Below are 19532 nucleotides of genomic sequence, written 5' to 3' on the forward strand. Positions count from 1 at the left end.
GGTGATACATTTATTGGTTACTCTGGGCACAGATCAAGCTGCATAAAATTTTACACCTCTCTCCCTACCTTTTCGTTAAAAAAAAGTAGCTCATGGTTGGAAGACACAGTTTTCATAGAATGGTCAGGGGGGGAACAGTTTACAGGGATGTCAGCCTTATTCTTCCTGGTTGGCTTATTTCTAAGATTCCGTTCTTGTTTTCTAATCGATCATATTGACGAAAATGAAAAAAGACACACACCAGTGTTACAAAACCTTGTATTAATCATTTCCCTTCACTTTCAATATAACGTTGATATGAAATATAGCCATGATTCTTAGTTACATGGGAGGAAATGAGTAATAAATACATTGTAGCAAGTTTAAACCACAAGGGTGTTTCACTGGTAACATTTGAAAACTGTACACTTGCAAAGAACAGCTTCTTCAAACATTAGTATATCTGTATATCAGTAAAGCTTTTACATGTAACAAACATGCTATTTCCATATATGACAAATTTAAAAAATATGCATTGCTTGGCAACATGAACTAGGCAAAAATAGTTCTTTGTTCACTAACTTTATACAGGAAAACGGGACGAAAGGCATGCATGTACAATAGGGATGCCTGCACGGGGCATGCAACAAAAGAAAGCTTTTTAAAAGTCAGCTTACATTAGGCATAAATACATGAGGGTTATATATTAATAAGGGAGGAAGTCTTCTGTTTGACATTATTAACATTCCTGTTTTCTTCCTATTCCTCCCAGAGGAATACACATTCACCTTTAAGTAAAGATAAAGGAATTACAGAAAAATAAAACTCACTTTGCAAACATCTCTGATGACTTGTAAAACAAAAAATCAACATTAGTGTTATCACAGCCCCATGTGCAAATTATCCTTCCCCAGGGCCTTCTTGTAACAGGCACACCTGAACGCCTTGGTTAGGCTGCTTCCCTGCGCCCAAGCTGGGGCCACCTGCCCAAGACATCCCCAGAGGGCCACCGAGATGGGGGCTGCTTTCTCCTCCCCTCTCTGCCCTTCTGGTTGTGCGCCTATGCATTCAACCCAGCTCAGCCCCCAGCCCAGGCTCTCAGGGAGATCCCGGTTCCAGAGGGGGAACGTGCATCTACAAACCTTGCACTGGCAGTAGCTACAAGAGGGGCAGAAGAACAGAAGACCCGGAGAAGGCTCCCGTTCTGTAAAAGGCAGCCGACGACACCTCAAAAGAAAACCTTGTTTCCCTCAGTGTCTCTTCAAATGAACGGGAGAGGGGGCCCAGCTCTAGCTCCAATCCTGAGTACCAAAAAGGGACCGTCAATACACAGCATTGGAGAGCTTGGTGCAAACAGCCGCCCTCTTCAGGGCATCTATTTTGTTTGCTGGCCCTTGGTTTAAAAAGTGAAACTCAAAAAGCATGTGGAAAACAAAACAAAACGTATCAGCAGCAATGTTTCATTTCTTGTACACAGTTCATGTGTGTCTTCCTACTGTTTCTGGTAAGAAACCACTATGAATAAAAAGCACCAATAAAACATCATACATGATAACAATATCGTAGAACACCACTGTCCCTGGGACAATGTAGAGATGTCAAATACACACTGCTTAAATCAGAACAAGGGGAGAAAAAAAACCCATGTAGTGAAATAGATTTTACTCTGAGATTTTTAATGTTTACTATTTACTTAATATAAAACAGTTGCATTTGGGGGGTCAATGGGTAAATACAAAAAAAGGCACTGCCGCTTTATTACTAAATATCCGACTTCACAGCCTTATATGCATGCAACTGTTTGATTTTTTTTTTTTTTTATAAATAAAGTTCTTTTGCTTTAGGATTTTTAGATTGAGCTGTATACCTGCAGTCAACACAGGACTCAAAACAAGGTGGGGACAGGCTCCTAAAATTTATCAGAACACTCAACTTAAAAAAAAATTAAAACTAAGAGCAAAACACAACTAAGTAGATAAATCTATACACAGTCAATGAAAAATAAGCTTTTCTTTTAAAAAAAGAATTATGTTGTTATTAATAACAGACTTTATCATGGTTACCAGCCATAGCAAGTTAATAAGTAACATATCCAAAATAATATCTCTAATAATCAGATAACCATTGTTTCTATATTCAGTGAAGGAATAAATAGAAATTCAGATTTGCAAATACTTTAAGGTCTTCTTCCTTTTAAAGGATTCATGCTAATGTGATTGTGTTCACAATCTGTTTTCTGAACAACCCGAGTGTTTATGGATATATGTGTTTTGCAGCAGATCTGAATGCTTTTTAATTTCTCCACAAGATGTGTTATACCATTGTTTTTTTCTTCCATTAACATTCTTAGCATCCAAAACACACCTTCGCAAACCCTCTGGTCTTGCCTTTGGCCTTCAACATCTTTGACCTGTCCTTCCCGGCTCACACATGATCGTCCATCCCAACACATTCCCCAAGTAACCCTAAGCTTGCTTAGAAAAGGGGAGTGGAGGATGAATGTTAATGGCACTTGGTTAAAAAATATCAACTAAAAAATGCTGCCTCTTTCTGCAAATGAATTTGCATCTTTAGAACATAGTCACCCATGGAGAGCCCCACTCTTTTTTAAAAAATGCAGTGCAGGATGTTGTGGATTCATGTGTTCTTTGCTTGCTAAAGGCTCTCTGTGGTTAAGATGTTCCCACATTTTAGACCTTAAGAAGACTTTGCAAGCTTCACAACATCCAAGGCTGTGTTGGGTGTACATTTTCAATCTTGAAGGTAGAAGAAAGCTGTTTGGATTTCATTAAGGCCTTTTAAATTGTATTTACTTCATTATTTAAAAAAATAACCCCAAGCAAACGCAGTGATTTTCATGGTCTGATCTCTTTAATTTCGACTCTGACTTTGCTAAAAAACAAACCCAAAAAATTGTACCAGACACCCATTCAATAAACATGCCTCCTACCATCTCCCTGATCTCGCCTCTGGCTGAGCTGTCACACCATCACTTACACAACCCAATTTTCCAGCGCAGAGCACATTTCCTCTTGGATTTCCTCTAATACCCTCCATTGCATCAAATTCCAAACGTAGTCTTTCTTGCCCTTAAGAAATAGAGCTATTACTTCGTGGTAGCATAGTTTGTTAATCTCTCACCATGTAAGTAGTAGTTTTGTCTCCCTTCCGTGTGGGTGGATAAATCAGCCGACAACACAGCAAATCCCTGACGTACGTGATAGAATCATCATTTCCATCATGAAGTCGACCTTTCTCACATCTTCTTCCACTGCCCACCTGGGACGTCTCCCCGCAGCTCTCTCTGCCACTTGCTGACTGACCGTTTATACACTGTTGCCGGACCTTTCTCTTCTCCTCCTCTTCCTCAGCGGTGAGCGAGCCAAGGGGCTGCAGCCCCCAGGCTGGGGTTCCTGCGAGCAACCCCCCAAAAGTGGCCTTTTGAGCTTATTATCTGGGTATTAAGGCCTCTTGCTAGGGAAAAATATTCATCCTTGCCTTTTCTCCTCCAGTGAAACTTGTACCCACCTGTGTGTGTGTGTGTGTGTGTGTGTGTGTGTGTGTGTGTGTGTGTGTGTGTGTGTGTGTGGAGCGAGGCCAGGAGTGATAGGATGACACCCCATGGTAGGGTGGGGAGAAAGAGGTTCTCCGGGTGAGAAGCAAATCCAGCGTAGAAAGGGCAGCAGGATTCCTTTAGACTCCCTAGGTGACTGCGCGCAATCCCATAACCGATCACATGGTGGCGCCCTTCCCACTGCTCCGCCCACTCCAGCCACATCCTCAACTCCACCTACACACTTCTCCCACCCACAGGTGGGAGACACAACTCAGGCCTACGTGACCGCTCCGTCTTCCCGACAAGCAGAGCTTGGCAGCCATTTAAAAAGACGACCCTGCTGCTATTATAAAAATAGAGGAAATAAATGAATCCATAGCAACAAATCCTTTACAAAAAGCATAGTATGAAGAAAAGTTCTATCCCAACTCTTTACACATTATGTACCCTTTAAAATTGTTATGTAAACAATACACAAATCAAAGTTTATCTGAAATTTTGTTGGAGGGAATTTCTCCCTTCCTGCCCCCGTTGCCATGTGGACTTCTTCTGCGGCTGGATTTCAAGCAGGGGCCTCAGGGAATCCAATCAGGGGAGACATAAAAGAGCGAGCCGCCGTTGTGCTTTGGTCGCAGGCATCCGTGCCTTCCTCCTGGGGCCTGACTCTGAAGGCAGGCTTCTGAGAAGGCTCCCAAGGGCTGGGGCTTCTGCCTCCCTCCCAAGTCTCTCATCTCTTTCCAAGCGGTACCCTCTTTTTTTTCCCCCTCATTTCCATCCAAGAAGACACTTGCATTCCCTCCACCGGCTCCCAGTCCTATGTTTCCCTTAGAGATCCCTCCCCATGCCCCACACCAAGCCATCCCACGACAGAAACAAATGACAAAATAACCAATCCCAGGTCTACTGATATGTTTACAAGGACGACCTACGCTCTCATAAAATCAAAATGGGAGAGGGACCAGGGGAAAAAAAAAGGCTGCAAAGTATCTTGGAGGATTCTGTGCAACCCTGAAGATGGCTAACTCTGGACCCGCAGCAGTCGATTTCACGGCCAGCGCGGTCACTCTCATCTTCAGCTCTAGATTGTGGAGGTCCGGTCAACCCCGTCTGGGAGAGAAAGAAGGACACAATGGGCACAGGTGAGCAAAGCAATTCCATTCATGCCCACCGATTCCAGCGTCATGCATGTTGGACCTGCCAGTCTCTGAGGACAGATAAGGGTTAAATTCATCCATCCATCCATTCACTCATTCTTCACATACCCACCCACTCAACATACCTATTTTTGCCAGGAGCCATACTGAGCCTGGAAATCAAGACCAAAAGGCCTAATCCTCACACTTAGTCCAAGTACACATATATCCTAGACAGGACACAGACATGTAAACTGACAGTGACATATGAGGGATAGTTGCTGTAATGGAGTATGTACCAGGCACAGCAGGAACATGGGGGAAGGAGTGTTTAGGTTGCCCTTGGAAGTCAAGGATGGTTTCACAGAGAAAGGAAATGACTTTGTAGATGGTCTGGTAGGAGAAGAAAAGAGGAGGCAGGAGAGTATTAGGGTGGGGAGGGCATACAGCTCATGTACAGGCGTGATGCTGCTCATCAAATGGGGGGCCTGGGGGCGGGTTGGAGGTTTAGGATGAAGGACAGGAGGAGTGGCAGGAGATACGGCAGAGAGCCAGCTAGGTTTTGCAATACACATGCAGGTGGACCTGTCCAGCTCATGTCCCTTTCTTTGGGAGCATCTCCCTCTCCCCCTGAGTCCCTGCTAAAAGGCCGGGGACGAGGTGGTGGTGATTGCGATCCCTGATCACAGCTGAGCAGACCAGGGGGATGCAGCTGACCCAAACTGATCCAGATTCTCTGTCTCAAGAATCTGATCGGGGGCAGAGACACCAGGGTGAGATTTTTTTTTTGGCACCTGGGACTGAAAGATCCAGTGGACATGGAAGAGCGCTGAGGCCACCCAGCATATGCCACGTCAGTGTTATGGAGAATCGGTGAAACCAGGCTATAGAGAAGGTGGGGGACATGCCTGTCAGAGAGGAGAGGCCATGAGCGAGCCAGACCACAGAGGGAGCCGACGGCTGCCCAACCCCTTTTCACACGGGACTGTGGGAGAGTCCCCAGAATCAGACCATGAGGGTCTTGTGTACTATGAACAGGAGCTTGGACATAGGTATTTGGGGATTTATAAGTGGCAGAGTAACCAGATTTGACTTCAGAATGGTTTCTCTGGCATGGCTGGTGGCAGGAGGACCAGTTAAGAGGTCCCTACAGTGGTCCATGCTAGAGTTTCTCCAGTGAGCAGAGAGAGGCATGGATTAGTCATAGGAGGTAGAAATGACTATGTTCAGTGACCACTAAATGAAGGCCAGCATGGGATGCAGGATGCCTCCCTGGTTTCGCTGATGTCCGCATGTCAGTAGATGTGTCTTGGTCTAAACCTCTGCATCACAAGGCCCGTCCAGCAGAGGTGCGTCTAGATGCAGTGGGCAGAGCTCAGGTGTGAGAGGGGCGTGGCCAACTGTTCCAGGGAAAGCTGGAGGACCTAAGTGACACAGAGGAGCACTGAGCCCACTGCAGGGGTCTCCTGGCCGCCTCATGGGTGGTGCCAGGCTGGCATCTTGCCAGCAGGGACTTGGAGGAAAAATGTTTCTTTCATTCAGATTTTTAATGAGATCACTGTAGGTCCACATAAGAAATAGCACTCTGTTTCTGGGTGTGCCCCTAAGGTAACATTTTGCAAAAGTATAGTATAGTATTTCCACCAAGATAGTGACATTGATGTAATCTACCCATCTTACAGATTTTCCCAGTTTTACTTGTACTCGTGTGTGTGTGTGTGTGTGTGTGTGTGTGTAAAGTTCTACATGATTTTTTAGAGATTTTATAGAAGGGAAGCAAATGGCCCCTGAGAGCATCTGTTGTTTCAGATTATCAATCCTAGAGGTCCCCAGATGTGAACGAATCACCTCTCCCTGCCTTCCACGCATGTCAACCTTAGCCTCTTGAGTGGTGGCTCGGCAGTGGTAACTGGCTGTGGGAGAACAGTGAGTGTGTGTATGTGTGCACACACACGTGTGTGGGTGGGGTGAGGGTGCAGAGGCCACTCCCTCGTCTGTAGAAGCACAGTGCGCACTCTTGCTGGGCCTCACTCGTCCATTCATTAATGTCAACCTTTCATAGTTGTTGAAGTGAGAAGCTGAAAACAAGAAAATCTCAACTAACCCAGCCCCAAGTTGCATTTTCACAGAATTCTCACCCTATACCTCATCCTCCAAGGGTGATGGTCGGTATTCACCTGCAGGGAAATGACCAGTAGGTTAAGTCCAGACTCACCATTTACAGTTGTGCGGGTCGTGCACTGCACAACTCAAAGGGGCACCATTCACATGCAACCATCATAGGTTTTATAATTATTATGGCAAATTTCAAATGAAAGGCAGAATAATGTCTTGAGAAAGTGGAGCCTCTTCCCGATTTGCACTTATATCGGCTATAAGTGGAGCTTTAAGTCCCAAGAAGAAGTGAGGAGAGAAGGTGAGAAGGAACGACAACGGGATCAGGTGAAGCACAAACCCCAGAACATCCGAGGATGGACCGTGCGTTCCTCTTTATGGTTTGATTCACTATGGACGCCATTCTGCCGGGCGGAGCCTCGCAGACTCATTCTGCTGGTACTGAGTCTCTCTGAACACCTGGGGCCACCAGTCAGGAGCAAGCCCAGCAGAGCCAGATGAAAGCCTTAAATAAAGACTCACAAACCAAGATGGCAGAGGCAACCCACCCCCTGGGCTTCCTCACCGGTTCTGTCGGAGGGGCCTGGGGAGAGAAAAGAAGAGATGGATAGGGAAGGCCAGGGAAAAGTAGCTTAGACCAACACCGAGAGGGCAGCAGTTACTGGAGGAGACTGAAAGAGCAGAGATGCCAGCACAAAACGATGGGCCCCAAGGCTTGGGGCCCGGGGAGCAGCCCCATTAGAATGGCCATCCTGGGATGTGGTGTCCTAGGAACTTGGACACCTCTCCCCTCTTTTCTTGAGATGCCAGCAGAGGAACATCTTTTACTACTCTGCTTTCCTCTCCCTAGTCATTCATCCTCGTGTAAGATAACTTCACTCACTGGCAGAAATTCTGTTCCCAGCAAAGTCATCTCCGTTGGCACCTGGCAGGGGTCGGCCAGCAGAAAGGTGCTGTCACAGTGGGAGGGCACACCGCTGCCACCGCACCCAACTGGGCCACCCTGAACCTAATTTGCATTCCCTGCTCAGGAAGCTGCTTACGAGGCTTCCCACCAGAGAGGATTATTGAGAAAAAAACACAGCAATAAAAAGGCTTAGGAGATTAACAACATGAAAACATTAGCAAAAAAAACAGTTCACAGATGTTTCCTGTAAAAATAGAAGAACAGGCTAAAAATGAAGTCTTTCAATGAAGACCTCCCTTTAATAAAGAGCATTTGGCATTACTGCTATTAATGATGATGATGATATTAGTACTTGGCGGATTGATAAGAGCTTCCGACACACCAATTACCTGAGATCTGTCAAGCCCGGGGGGAGGTCAGTCCTCCTGGCTGACTCTCACAGGCAATGCAGGACTGAGTGGAGTTGCCCCGAAAGCCAGCCCCTGTCAGGTGTCAGGTGGGAGGGCACCTGGGCTGCCTACATGGGGCTGAGCTTGGCCTGAAGGCTCAGGTCCGGAGGCCTTCCGTTTAGGACAAAACTGAGATATAATTTGCACGCCACAAATTTCACCCTTTTAAAGTGTACAATTCAGTGGTTTTGAGCATATTCACAAGTGTTGTGCAGCCATCATCACCATCTAATTCCAGAATATTTTGTCACCCCCAAAAGAAATCTGGTGCCCATTAGCAGCCACTCTCCATTCCCACCTCCCTCCAAACCCTGGCAACCACTGATCTGCCTTCTGTCTCTGTAGGTTTGCCTCTTCCGGACATGTCACATTAAGGGAATCATATGCGGTGTGGTGTTTTGTGTCTGGCTTTTTCACCCATTAGCATAATGCTTTCACAGATCAGCCACGTAACAGTACTTCATTCCTTTCCAAGGCTGAAGGACATTCCACTGTGTGGCTAGAGTGCATCTTGTCCGTCCATATTCATCTGCTGATGGACCTTTGGGTTGTTTCCCATTACTCCTCAGGGGCTGTCAGGGTGCTGACCCAATCTCCTCGGTTACCTGGAGAAGAGGCGCTGGTGGCACAGTGACGCTGCGAAGCTTCTAGGATCTGAACTGAATGGCCAAGGGAGAGAGTGGTGTTTGCAAAGGGGGTTCCCCGGAACCCCAGCGGGGGGTCACGGAGGGAGCTGTGCACCCCACCGTCTGTCTGCTCAGCAGCCCTGGGAGGCCTTCAGCTAGCTCCCTTCTGGTACTGAGCGGAGGCTTTCTCCAGGCTATGGAGAACCTCGCATGGGTGAGGTCAGGTGGGTGCAGTCCCGGCCTGTACTCTGCTCCACACAGAGCATTTACCTTTGTCCTATTTGGTTTCAGGATAAGACTGTGTTTGTAGAGACTAAAAATCTAAACATCCCTGGTCAGGAGGACAAAGCTCTCTGGAGCAGTGGCTTATGACAGCCTTTCTTTTTGCTGCTGCTGCTGGGCTAGCACAAATTGTGCCTCTCCGTGTACCCATCTCTGGCTCTGGGGTGGGTGAGCATGTCCAGACCGGACAGGGCTGTCGGGAAGGGTCACAGGAGGCCTGTCTCAATCTCCATGAGTCACAGCCTCCCTGGAGGTTGGCAGGAAGGGGCGGACATCTCTCCTCTGCCTGCCAAACATCCCCAGGGCTGGCAGTGAGTCCAGGCCAGAGAAAGGCACACGTTTAGTACCAGGAGGGCACTGAAGGCCTCCCAGGGCTGTTGTGACGATGCAGGGCTGCAGACCAAACACACAGTGGGACGACCCAGCTGCTTCTGGGAGCTCCTCCAGGGGCTGCAGCCCTGCACACCACTGGCGCATCCAACTAGACCGTCCCTGTCACACTGCGAAGGACGCCTCGGACTGCTTGGGGCTCTGGGCGTCGTGGAAGCCATTGGAACAGGGAGATGTAAAAACAAGGAGGGATTTTGGTTTCAGAAATTCTATTTTTAGAGCAAGTTGGGATATGCTTGGACCGGACTGGGGGATCTAGTGCCGAGAAGGAAGGAATCCAGTGCTGTGGGGGAATGTTTCCACTAAAAGCCACGTCTTGTGTTCCTGGCTCCTCCAGCACCCGCATTGGGCTAGGACAGCTGCGGGGCTGGGACTCCAGTGTGCCCTGGGGGGTGGAGCCTCTGGGGAAAGAGGGCAGCCTCGGTCTCCAGGGACCCGAGTCACCTCCCAGAGAAGGAGGAGGAGCAGGGCGCTGGGGGCCACTGTGTATGGTGTGGCTTGACAAGGGTCCGACAGCACCCTGCAGCCACTCTGCCTCTCCCTCCTTGTCCCCTGCCTCCCCGGCCTGTGCCCTTCCCTCTCTCCCGAGCTGTGGAGGATGGCACGTGGCTGGGGGTTCTCCCAGGTGTGCAGTGCCATGCGGGGAAGATGCACTCACCTCCCAGGGCGTGCTCGGTCATACTGAGGCACAAGGACTCCAGCCTGTTGTTGATGTCAGGTTCAGTCACGGGAAGCTGGAATTCTGCAAGGGACAAAGGGTTCCGTTAGTGACAGGGGCTCTGAGAGCAAGGAGGAAGTAGGCATGGTGTCGCTGGCTCCACCTGCCAGGGTGAGGGTTTGGAGTGCCTCCCTGGGAGGACTCGGGGGACGGGGTGGGAGAGACCAACAGGGCCGGCGTGGAGGGTGAACTGGACGCGGGTTCAACCAATCTCTGAGTCTGTTAGACACACTGAGTCCATTGCAGCTGGAAGAAAACTGGTGACTAAAAATAGCTGTCATGGTCACAGTCTGCCAGGCCTCTGCTCAGACCCCTCCAGCGGCTTCCCATCGGAGTAAAAGCCAGCCCCTTGCCATGGCCTGCAAGGCCCCGAAGACCTGGCCCCTTGTTACCTCTCTGCCCTCGTACAGCAACCCCTTCCTTCACTCCCTACCAGGCCCTTTTCTACCCCAGGGCCTTTGCACTGCTGTTCCCTCTGCCCAGAATGCTGGTCTCTGGACACTTCCATGGCTCACTCTCTGCCTGCTGTCACGTCTCTGGCTCTACTGTCTCCTTGGAAAGGACTTTCTGTTCATTGTATGTGAACAGAATTTTCCCACCCCATCCCTTTTCTCTGCTTTATTTTTCTTCATAGCCATCACCAACACCTGACATGTGTGTATTTGTCACCTCCTCCCAGTTGAATGTTTGCTTCATTGGAGCAGGACTTGGCTTTGCTCCCTGTGCCTAGAACTGGGGCCTGGTGCATTTCTGCTTCATTGCAAGGAGCAGGAAATGGAAACCACAGCCTGGCAAGAGCCTCTTCTGAGTCCAAGACCCTGCTCGGTATCCAGTTCTCAAGTGGGGCTCCCAGAGGCTAAGTGACTTGTCAAGGCTAGCCAGCTGACACGGAGCTGGGACAGGAACCCACATGGGTCTCACCCCAGAGCTGGTGCTCCACTGCACACTGCATGCCTGCCATGCCTGTCAACACTCTCAAACTCCAAGCACTGAGAAGCAAGGGCTGAGACGTCTGCTCTGCGGGTTCCCGCTACCCAGGACAATACTGTGCATTCGAACCACAAAGCCCCCCCTCTACCATGTGCACCCTCCCTATCTCTCCAGGCTCTGATCCTTCCTCCTCCAAGGGGGAGGCACCCCTGAGCCTCCTCTGTCGTGCTGGGGCTCACCATCAGCACCTCCCCCATCCTCCCCATCCTGTGGAACTCTTGAACATCCTTAACTAGTTTGGAAGTGCCTTGCAGACAGCGACGATGCTCTCAGATTTCTCTGACTCTCCCATGATACCCAGCCATGGCCTTCTGCACACCTCATACCTGTCTATGGAGTGACGAAAAAGATGGAAATAGAAGGAAACTGACAGCTATTGTGAAACTCGGACAGAACTGTGAAAGCCTATGGGGGAGGGCAGAAAAAAATCAGCAGTGGGATATGTTCTGAGTGCCTGGGGAGCCTCAGCCTTGCCACTGCCTTCCTGTGTGACCCCGGGAAGCTGTTCCCTTCTTTGGGCCTTAGCTCTCCCATCTGTAAAGTGGGGAAAGGATCCTGCGGCCCAAACTGCAGGCCATTTCCTGGCTCCTTCGCATCTCCACTAGGGGGCGCTTGGGGCCAGAGCGGGGAGGGAATGAAAAATGAGGTTGATGGTTTGGTAGGAGAGGAAGTTGAAACCAATGGCAAAACCAAAGTATTTGTTTTCCTCGAGGAGCTATACATTTCAGCCTTCCCTGAAATCTGTGTTCCCCATTACCAGCTAATTCAGAGGCAGATGTCGTTTCCGTTATTTAAAATTCTCAAAAGAGAAGGTTGGCAGAATGGATCGATATGAAGAACACCGGGGAGCAGATAAGGTTCTTTCTGACACCAGTTCCAGCATCGATGGGTCTGAAAGACAACTGTGCCAGTTCATGAGCAGACAGAGGACGACTGGGCTTCTAGGGAAGCTGGTTTCCCCACACCCGCATCCACCACTGCTCTGAGTAGGGTCGGGCAATTAGACAACCCAGAGGGAAGAGTATTTTAGTATTTTCATCCATTCATGTGAAAATCATATGCATGCAAAAATTAGCAGCCTTCAGGGTGTGAAATCTATAAAATAGAAACACAATTTTATATATAGCCAGTAGGCAAATAAAAAAAAAAAAAACCCCAGCAGTTACAGCCATCCATATGCTCATTGTAAAATTTAGTTTACTCTCTAGCACTCCCCTTTAAACAAACACTGTGGAGAGATTTGGATAAATAAAGATGCTCGACATTTGGAGAGAAGTGTTTCAGCTGCAGGATTTCTTGCCAACACGCAGCAAAATGGCATTTTCCAAGCCTGGGATTGCGTGTTCCAAAAAAAGGGGGGCTGAGAAATGTGGGGCTCTCTGCTCCAGAATCTCCAAACCCTAGTGGCTGCTCTTTTAGGCTGAAAGTCGGCGTGCTTGCTTTTTATCCTCCAGCTCTCCCTCTGTTGCACGGGGGAGTCATGGCTCCCAATCACTCTCAGAGCAGCTTTGAAAAATTCTAAGTCTTGGAAGAAGCCCGTATGTTCACACTCCAGAGTTTCCTAATAGTGTGACTTTTTAATTGTGTATTTGATAAAAACAGATCCGTGGCATCTCCCTGCACACATGAGACAGCGGGAGACCAGACGGGTGAAGAGCGGCTTCCATCTCGGCTGGAAGCCCTCAGCCACGGGTGGCTTGGTGGGCAGAGCTCTCAACGCCCGGACTAAGCGTTTGGGCAGCTCCTGCCCACAGGTCCACATGGGCCACAGGCCAACTCTTGTCCTTGCTCCTGCTCAGCCTGGGGGCTCATCGCGTTTATCCTGGGCCCCCAGCTGTAACGGACTGGGCAGGTGTAGTTTCGAGTCTTCGGGAGGGCAAAAAGGATAGACTCTGAGCCTTCTGTCCTGTTGCCCTAGCAGGCCTGTTTCCTTAGCTCGGATGGCATCTCTGAGTACGAGGGATTCTTCCCCTCCCCATCAGACCCTTCCAGTATTTAGGATGTATTTGAGGATCCCCAGTTCTAGGATGCCCAAAGTCTAGGCTGATGCGGGACTTTCAAATTGTGCCTTTTCAGGAGTCCCACAAGAACAGGGACCGCCGTTCAGGCCCAGGGTCAAGAGGATTCCGGAAGGAAGCAGCGCCCTTCCCTAATGAGGTGTTGCTGCAGGGTCCACCTGCGGGAGCCCCACGTGGCTTTTTCTTGGCCGAAGCAGCCATTGCAGCTGAGTCTCATGGCTGTGGCACCTGAAGTGTCCTTCTGCCGCTCTCTCCAAGTCCCTGAGGCTGAGGTAAAGGGGCCAATGTTTTTAGGACTTTAGAATAAGAAACAGGTTGGGGCATTCTAGGAAAAACCTTGAGAATCCCACTTTGTCAAGGACAGCTGAGGCCACTCTGCTGAGTAAACCAGGAGGGCTTTGAGTCTGGTTGAGTGAGAAGTGGGTTGCTGGAAGGCGAGAAATTAGGAAAGTCAGGCTCTTGAGGAAGGGGCAGGGAATGCAGAAGTGGGAGCTGCACAGCTGTGATGAGGGGAGGAAGGAAGATAAAGGGAAGGCGGGAACCAAGAGGAAAGGGGGAGAATGGTGTCAAAAGGAAAAGAGATCAGTGCGGGCAGGGAAATGGGCCAATGCGGCCGTGCAGAGCTGGTAGTGGTGGGCGGGCGGCAGGGAACACAGGTACGCAGTCGCTCCCTGAATCTGCTGTGGGGAATGGAGCTCTTCTCTGGGGACCTCACTCCTAGACCTGCAGAACTAAGTGCTGCGGAAATCCTATGGGACCCACATTTTCACAAAAAATGATGAGGAGACTATGGCACACGACACTATTGTACCATCTTGCCCCAAGTCGGTCTCCCTGAATTTGGCTCTCAGAAGCAGCGGGGCACAGACCCAGCTGGGTTCTTGGCTGTGAAAGAATTGATTCATTTGCCAACCTCTCTGCCCATTCTCTGCCAGTCCTGAGCAGGGCTGTTTGCCTTGGATTACTAGAAGGAGGGAGCAAATGGTGATCAGGTGCTCTAAGTGGGTCCCTGTTCTGGCCTCTGCTTCTGCAGGGCAGCCCCTTCCGTCCCCTCAGCGGAGCCAGTGCACTGACGGCCCTCCCCCTCTCCCCTCTCTTTCTAAAGGCAGTTCTCTGGAAGGAGTCTGAAACTCACTCACACTAAGGAGAAAGGAATGATAACAGCTTTGTGCACTATGCTCCCAGGTATTCTAACGATGGAAGGATTCCAGCCATGAGCCGCTGCACAGGGGAGGTTTGCGATGGAGAACAGATACGTCACATCATGAAATGCTGCCAGGTAAGGCACTGCCTTACCCGTCTCACATCTGGGTGGTCCAGTACCAAAGGTAGTTTGCGCATGGTTTTGTGCAAGGGAAGGATGAGGTCCCCTGTGAGGCTGCCCAGTCTACCTTTCTCCATGCTTTTCCTTTGAAGTCAGCTGCTGGCCCCCCTCTGCCCTTTCCCATCAGGCCATCAGGCCCTCTAGGTGGCGAGGAGCCTCCGTGGCCTCCTAGTGTCACGCCAGGGCTGCTCTGAGATCCTCTCTGATCCCAAGGGTGGCGGAGCCCGGGTCAGCAGGCTCTGCTTCCAAGATAAGGTGTCATTCTGCAAGCAGTTTCCAAACTAATTTTCCAGTTGGGAAAACACCCTACCTCTCGGAGAAACATGACCCCTCTCGCCAGGCGCCACCCTGATTTTGAGCCTGTCACCCCCCGGTGATGGTTTCAGACCCTGTCCTCCTCTCTCTGGGAGGACCAGCTTTGTGTTTCTTACTCATCCCACAGGCCAGCAAGAGGCAACAGTCACCGATGGCTCTCCTGGCTTGTCCTGAGAAACATCTCAAATCTGTCCACATGGGAATGAAGTGAAGAACCACCCCTCCTGCCCTGGCCTCCAAGGATTCCATGGATTCTGTAGGTCCAGGAAAGAAAGAAGTGTCTCGCAAATTCAAGCAAGGTGACTGATGAATTGATATACAACTTGGAGGCTGGTTCTAGCCCCCTGGCTTTTCTTTATTCTTTGGAGACATTCCATCATCTTGATGGGATTATTTTAAGTGTATAGAATCCAAACTTCCTTAGAATGTATTGTAGTCTTCAAGATTTGCTCAGATGGTTCAAAATGGGTGCTTTGAAGACATCTAATGGCCAAGAGGAAACCACTATGTTGGAATGTAGCACAGTTTTCTGAGTATTTAATTTTGGGTTGGTCACACATCTCTATTCCACTTTGCGTTCACCATTACTACTGCTTGTGTAAAGATGAAAGCCGCTTTCTGCCTTCCTGATTTCTGCCTCCCTGACGTGATGCTTATGGTCTAGTCCCAGCCCCTGGCCCTCAGGCCCTAGATGCAAAGGCTGAGGAGGAACTTTCTGCGCCCATGGGGGGACTTTCTGCAGCCTGCTTTCCCTTTAGCCAGGGATCCTGGGTCACAGCTGTGCCCTGCCTTGCCCTTCATGGCCATGTCTCAGGAAGAGCCACCCCACATGGGCCAAGCGTGCTGGGCAGGACTGAGGAGTGGCTTCTGCTGAGCCCTACCCAGGGTATTTGCAATCAGGAAATACGGAGCAGGCCTGTCCCCGTGCCGTGGTTACTAGAAATGCCGTGCCTCATCAGGGCCTTGCTGGAAGTGGGTTTGTCATGCTCGGGTGAGAGGTTAATTAAAACAACAACAACAACAACAATAACCCAAGGGTTCTAGAGTTCTAAGTCCAGTATGCGAAGAACATTATTGAGAGACTTGCAGATAACTACCAGGAAAACTGAAAACAGTTGGAAGTGCTGCTTCTGGAGACGGGACTATGGGCTGGGAGGGGAGGGCAGGGGGAGTCACTTTCTCTTGCAAGCCGTTTGGTATTATTTGATTCTTTAACTATGGGAACAAGAGGCCTCATGGGAAGAGGGTGGAAACAATCTTAGGGTCATAGCTGACCTGAGCATAAGCCAACTGTTCAGCATTGCTGTATAACAGCAGAGGGGAAACATAGTGCAGATGTAGGATTCATATCAACAGACCCAAATGGTTCTTCTCCCAGGGATAGCCCAGCTCTTCCCGGTGGGCCTGGTCTGCCCAATTAAGATGGGGGACAAAGAGGATGACTGAGGACTTGGAAGAGAGCTTCAGGGAGGTAAAAAGAGGTAGGAAAGAATGGAGAAGGCCACAAGTGTGTTAGGATCAGAAGAGCGTGGTCGGCTACACGAGGGTTCCCGTGAGGTTGCACAGCGGCTGGGCTGCAGTCCTGGGGCTGAGGTCAGGGTGAACTATTCATTTAAGGTGAAAGGTCTCGTGCCCAGGATGTCTTCAAATCTTGTCCAGATTCTCTTGTTACTGGCAATGGATTCTACATAATTCTACATGAAAACAGAGGCTGGGACTAAATGACCCAGGGAGAAGGCCTTCACAACCCCCAAATTTTATCAAGTATTTCTTCCTGGGAAGAAAAATAGCAAGTATCAAAATGAAGAAAAGGAGCTTTAAAACAAAAATGCACGAATAGGTATAGAGTTCTAGAAGTCAAGAAGCAACTTTCAACCAGCATCTGGACTATGTGGATGTCCCCTCCTTTCCTGACATACCTTGTGCCCGGGTGGCTCCCTGCTATCAACACCCGCCCTTCTCCCTCGCGGCCTCTCTTCCTCCAGCCTGCCCGCCCTTCACTCCTCCATGCTTAGCCCTGTCTCACCCCTCCCTGCTCAAAATCTTTTATCGATTCCCCACTGAGAGCAGCTGGAGTCTGAGCTCCTCGGCCTTGGATTCAGGGTCTCACCTTCGGCTGCAGTCTTTCCAGCTCCCTTGGTCTACTTGCCGCTACTTCAGCCTGACCCCTGTGCCGAGCCGCTGCGGGACTTGCCGTGGGACTTGATACCCTTGCAGTCTTGCTCTCTCAGCTCCTTCGGCTTGCAACGCTACCCTCCTTTTTCCATCTCTTCACCCTCTGCTCCCTGAAGCTCACCTATGACTCTAAGAAGCTTCCTTGCCCACCCAGGCCACAGTGACATTTCCCCTCAGACTCCTGTTAAGACATGGTACAGAGCACGTCTACCCAGGGTGACGACCTTCTTCCAGGTGCAACCCATGTAGTAATTGCTTGCGGGGCTTTGTATGACTCATGGAGTCTAAGAGGTCACTGTCTGCACAGAAAAAGGTGCAGGCATCTGTTGGCCTGCACATGTATGTAATTCTGGCTACTCTGTTTGAGGAGGCGTGGTCAAAGGTGAAATTGACACGAGGTACACCAAGCTGCTCTTTAACCAAGTAAAGGGAAGATGGCTGGACCAGCGGTCACGTGTGCAAGGAACTCCCAAACCAGGGAGAGGTCTCTCAGCATCAGCACTGTCAAGTTTTCTTTCTCTGTCTCACTATCTACACATTCCCCCACGTATATACCAACGACACACACACTACACATGAAACCCCTCCCAACTCCCCCCTGAAAACCCCCCAGTAATATCTCTGGGTTAATCAATCTAGAAATATAACTAGGATCAAAAACACCCCCAACAGATCGCAACCAACTCGAGCTCCGTGTGCTGGCTCCCAGCCAACCAGCCGCTATTCATGCTGGCAAGGCACGGTTTAAAAAAGGAAAGGCTTCTATAAGCTCAAAAGAATGCATGGTGACAGTTGAGGCTAAGCACTTTCTGCCTGGGTTCACTGGGGCATCTATTTTGGCGACCTGGCCTCCCCGAGAGGAGAGCGAGGGATGGAGGGCTGGGCCCTACCTGGCTGCTGGAACATCAGCATATTCTGTGGTGAAGTGTGCACAGGCAGCGAGCGGGTCCTTTGGACTGAGCTGTGGGTGCGGCTTGGCATGCTATTGCTGCCCCCGGGGTTGGCGAACCAGAGGTTCTAGGGAGAAACACGAAAGCAGAACCCGTTAGTCCGGACACCTGCGGGGGCCCCCAGCCAGAATCCAGGAGGCAAGTACCCTGGGAGGACTCTCTGCTAACTTCTGGGAAAGGGCTTATAGGCCAGCGCAATCCATCTGCTTATTTAGACAGAGGGGCTTCAGATTCCGTTCAATCCCCCCTTTCCCCCCCGGCGAAACCTCCTCAGCCCCAGGCTCCTTTCTAAGCCTCAGCTTAATCTGGACACCAATCTCCCTTGCTAGCTCCAAAACTCTTTTTATCCCTTCTGTTGCCTTTGCTTTTCCTATCACTTTTCTAGGAAATGGGGGGAGTTCTATAAATGTCTGCAACGAAGAGCACAAACTATTTCAGGGCTCTCATTTGATTTTCTCTGTGAGATTCTTACAATTTACTACAAAGCAAGGAGGAGAAAAAAGAACCTCTCAGCTGGCAAAGAGCTGGCACAACTCAGCTTGTGTGTTTATTATTACGCGGGTGTCCTAGCAGTGATTTCCTCTTGGACCCATCTGGGGGCTTCCCACAATGGTCAGAGAGTGGGGCTTTTTCCTACCCTGTGCTGCTTCCCTGGGGGGAGTGAATCCTGCCCGTCTTGCCAGGAACTGTTTCCTGTTTTTAAATCAAGCTCTCATCCCTTAGTTTCTCATGACAACCCAGAACCTCAGACTCACTTGGTGTCCCTCTACCCCCAGCCCCGACCTGCAGAGTCCCCACAAAGCAGGGGCTACACAGGTGGGAGGCACTGGGTGGGAGGGTGGGACTAATGGGACAAGGAGCCAGGGGACAGAGGTTGGCTCTAAATCCCACGGCGAGAATCTCTGGCAGCCTGGCCTTGACCGACTGAGAATGTTTCAATTCTCCCTCTGACAGCCTTTCTCAGGCTCCTTCCTGTGCGTTCTCCACCACAGCTGGGACCACGACAAAGGAGCTATTTGCCTCAGATAAAAAGGCTAAGAAAGCCCTTAGATGCTCTGGAAGCCAAATTTGGAAGGCAGTGGGATCTGCTAGGGCAGGTCAAGGATCAAGGCAAAGAAGAAATAGGTCTTGCATTTCTTCCAGAAGGCCCCCCGTGTGCAGGGCCCCCAAGGTTAAAGCGGTCGTGGGGCAGCCTAAACAAATCCCCACAAAGCCAGTTGCTGCCGTGGCCTCGCTTCGTCTTCCCGAGAAACAGTGCAAACAACCTCTGAGCCACAGGGACAACTGTCCTCAGTCTAGCCCCCCTGGGCCTCTCCTCTCGTCTTGGGGTTGTCTGGGGGTACGTCCTGAGCCTCAGGCCCTGAGCTGCGCCCGCCCACCCTCCTCCCCGGGGCCAAGCAGACCTGTCTTCCTTGTTTCATGATGGTGGGGTTGGCTGCGGTGTTGCGCTGGGTGGAGCTGACGAATCCGCTGGTGCCCAGGAGGCCAAGGCGGGCGGAAGGGACATTCCGGGAGGGGATCTGGTACTGGCGTGGGTTCCGTCTGCCCATGCCACCGCCCACAGAGCCAGCCGTCGGGAGGGAGTTGGACTGCCCGAAGCCGCGG

At 50.2% G+C, this 19532-nt stretch overlaps 1 protein-coding gene across 6 annotated transcripts in view; it reads right to left on the minus strand.

Moving 5' to 3' along the window:
• Window positions 1-244: 244 nt before the first annotated feature.
• The window catches only part of SAMD4A (sterile alpha motif domain containing 4A), a 221215-nt gene continuing 201927 nt past the window's right edge, over window positions 245-19532 (minus strand). For 3 of the 6 annotated variants that reach the window (XR_014260777.1, XR_014260778.1, XR_014260779.1), the window contains 5 exons: window positions 19331-19532; window positions 17868-17994; window positions 10096-10179; window positions 6884-7366; window positions 245-4642 (listed from right to left, as the gene is read on the minus strand). Coding sequence is in view for 3 of the 6 variants with exons in the window: in XM_082450395.1 (XP_082306521.1) it covers window positions 8698-8744; window positions 10096-10179; window positions 17868-17994; window positions 19331-19532 (460 nt within the window). In the remaining 3 variants the exon portion in view is untranslated. Of the gene's footprint in view, window positions 4643-6883; window positions 7367-8302; window positions 8745-10095; window positions 10180-17867; window positions 17995-19330 lie in introns of those variants that run through there. The other 3 variants (XM_082450396.1, XM_082450397.1, XM_082450395.1) reach the window with 2 other exon arrangements.

This window comes from Balaenoptera physalus (genome assembly GCF_965194825.1).
Source record: "Balaenoptera physalus genome assembly, chromosome: 2".
Classification (NCBI taxonomy): Eukaryota; Metazoa; Chordata; class Mammalia; order Artiodactyla; family Balaenopteridae; genus Balaenoptera; species Balaenoptera physalus.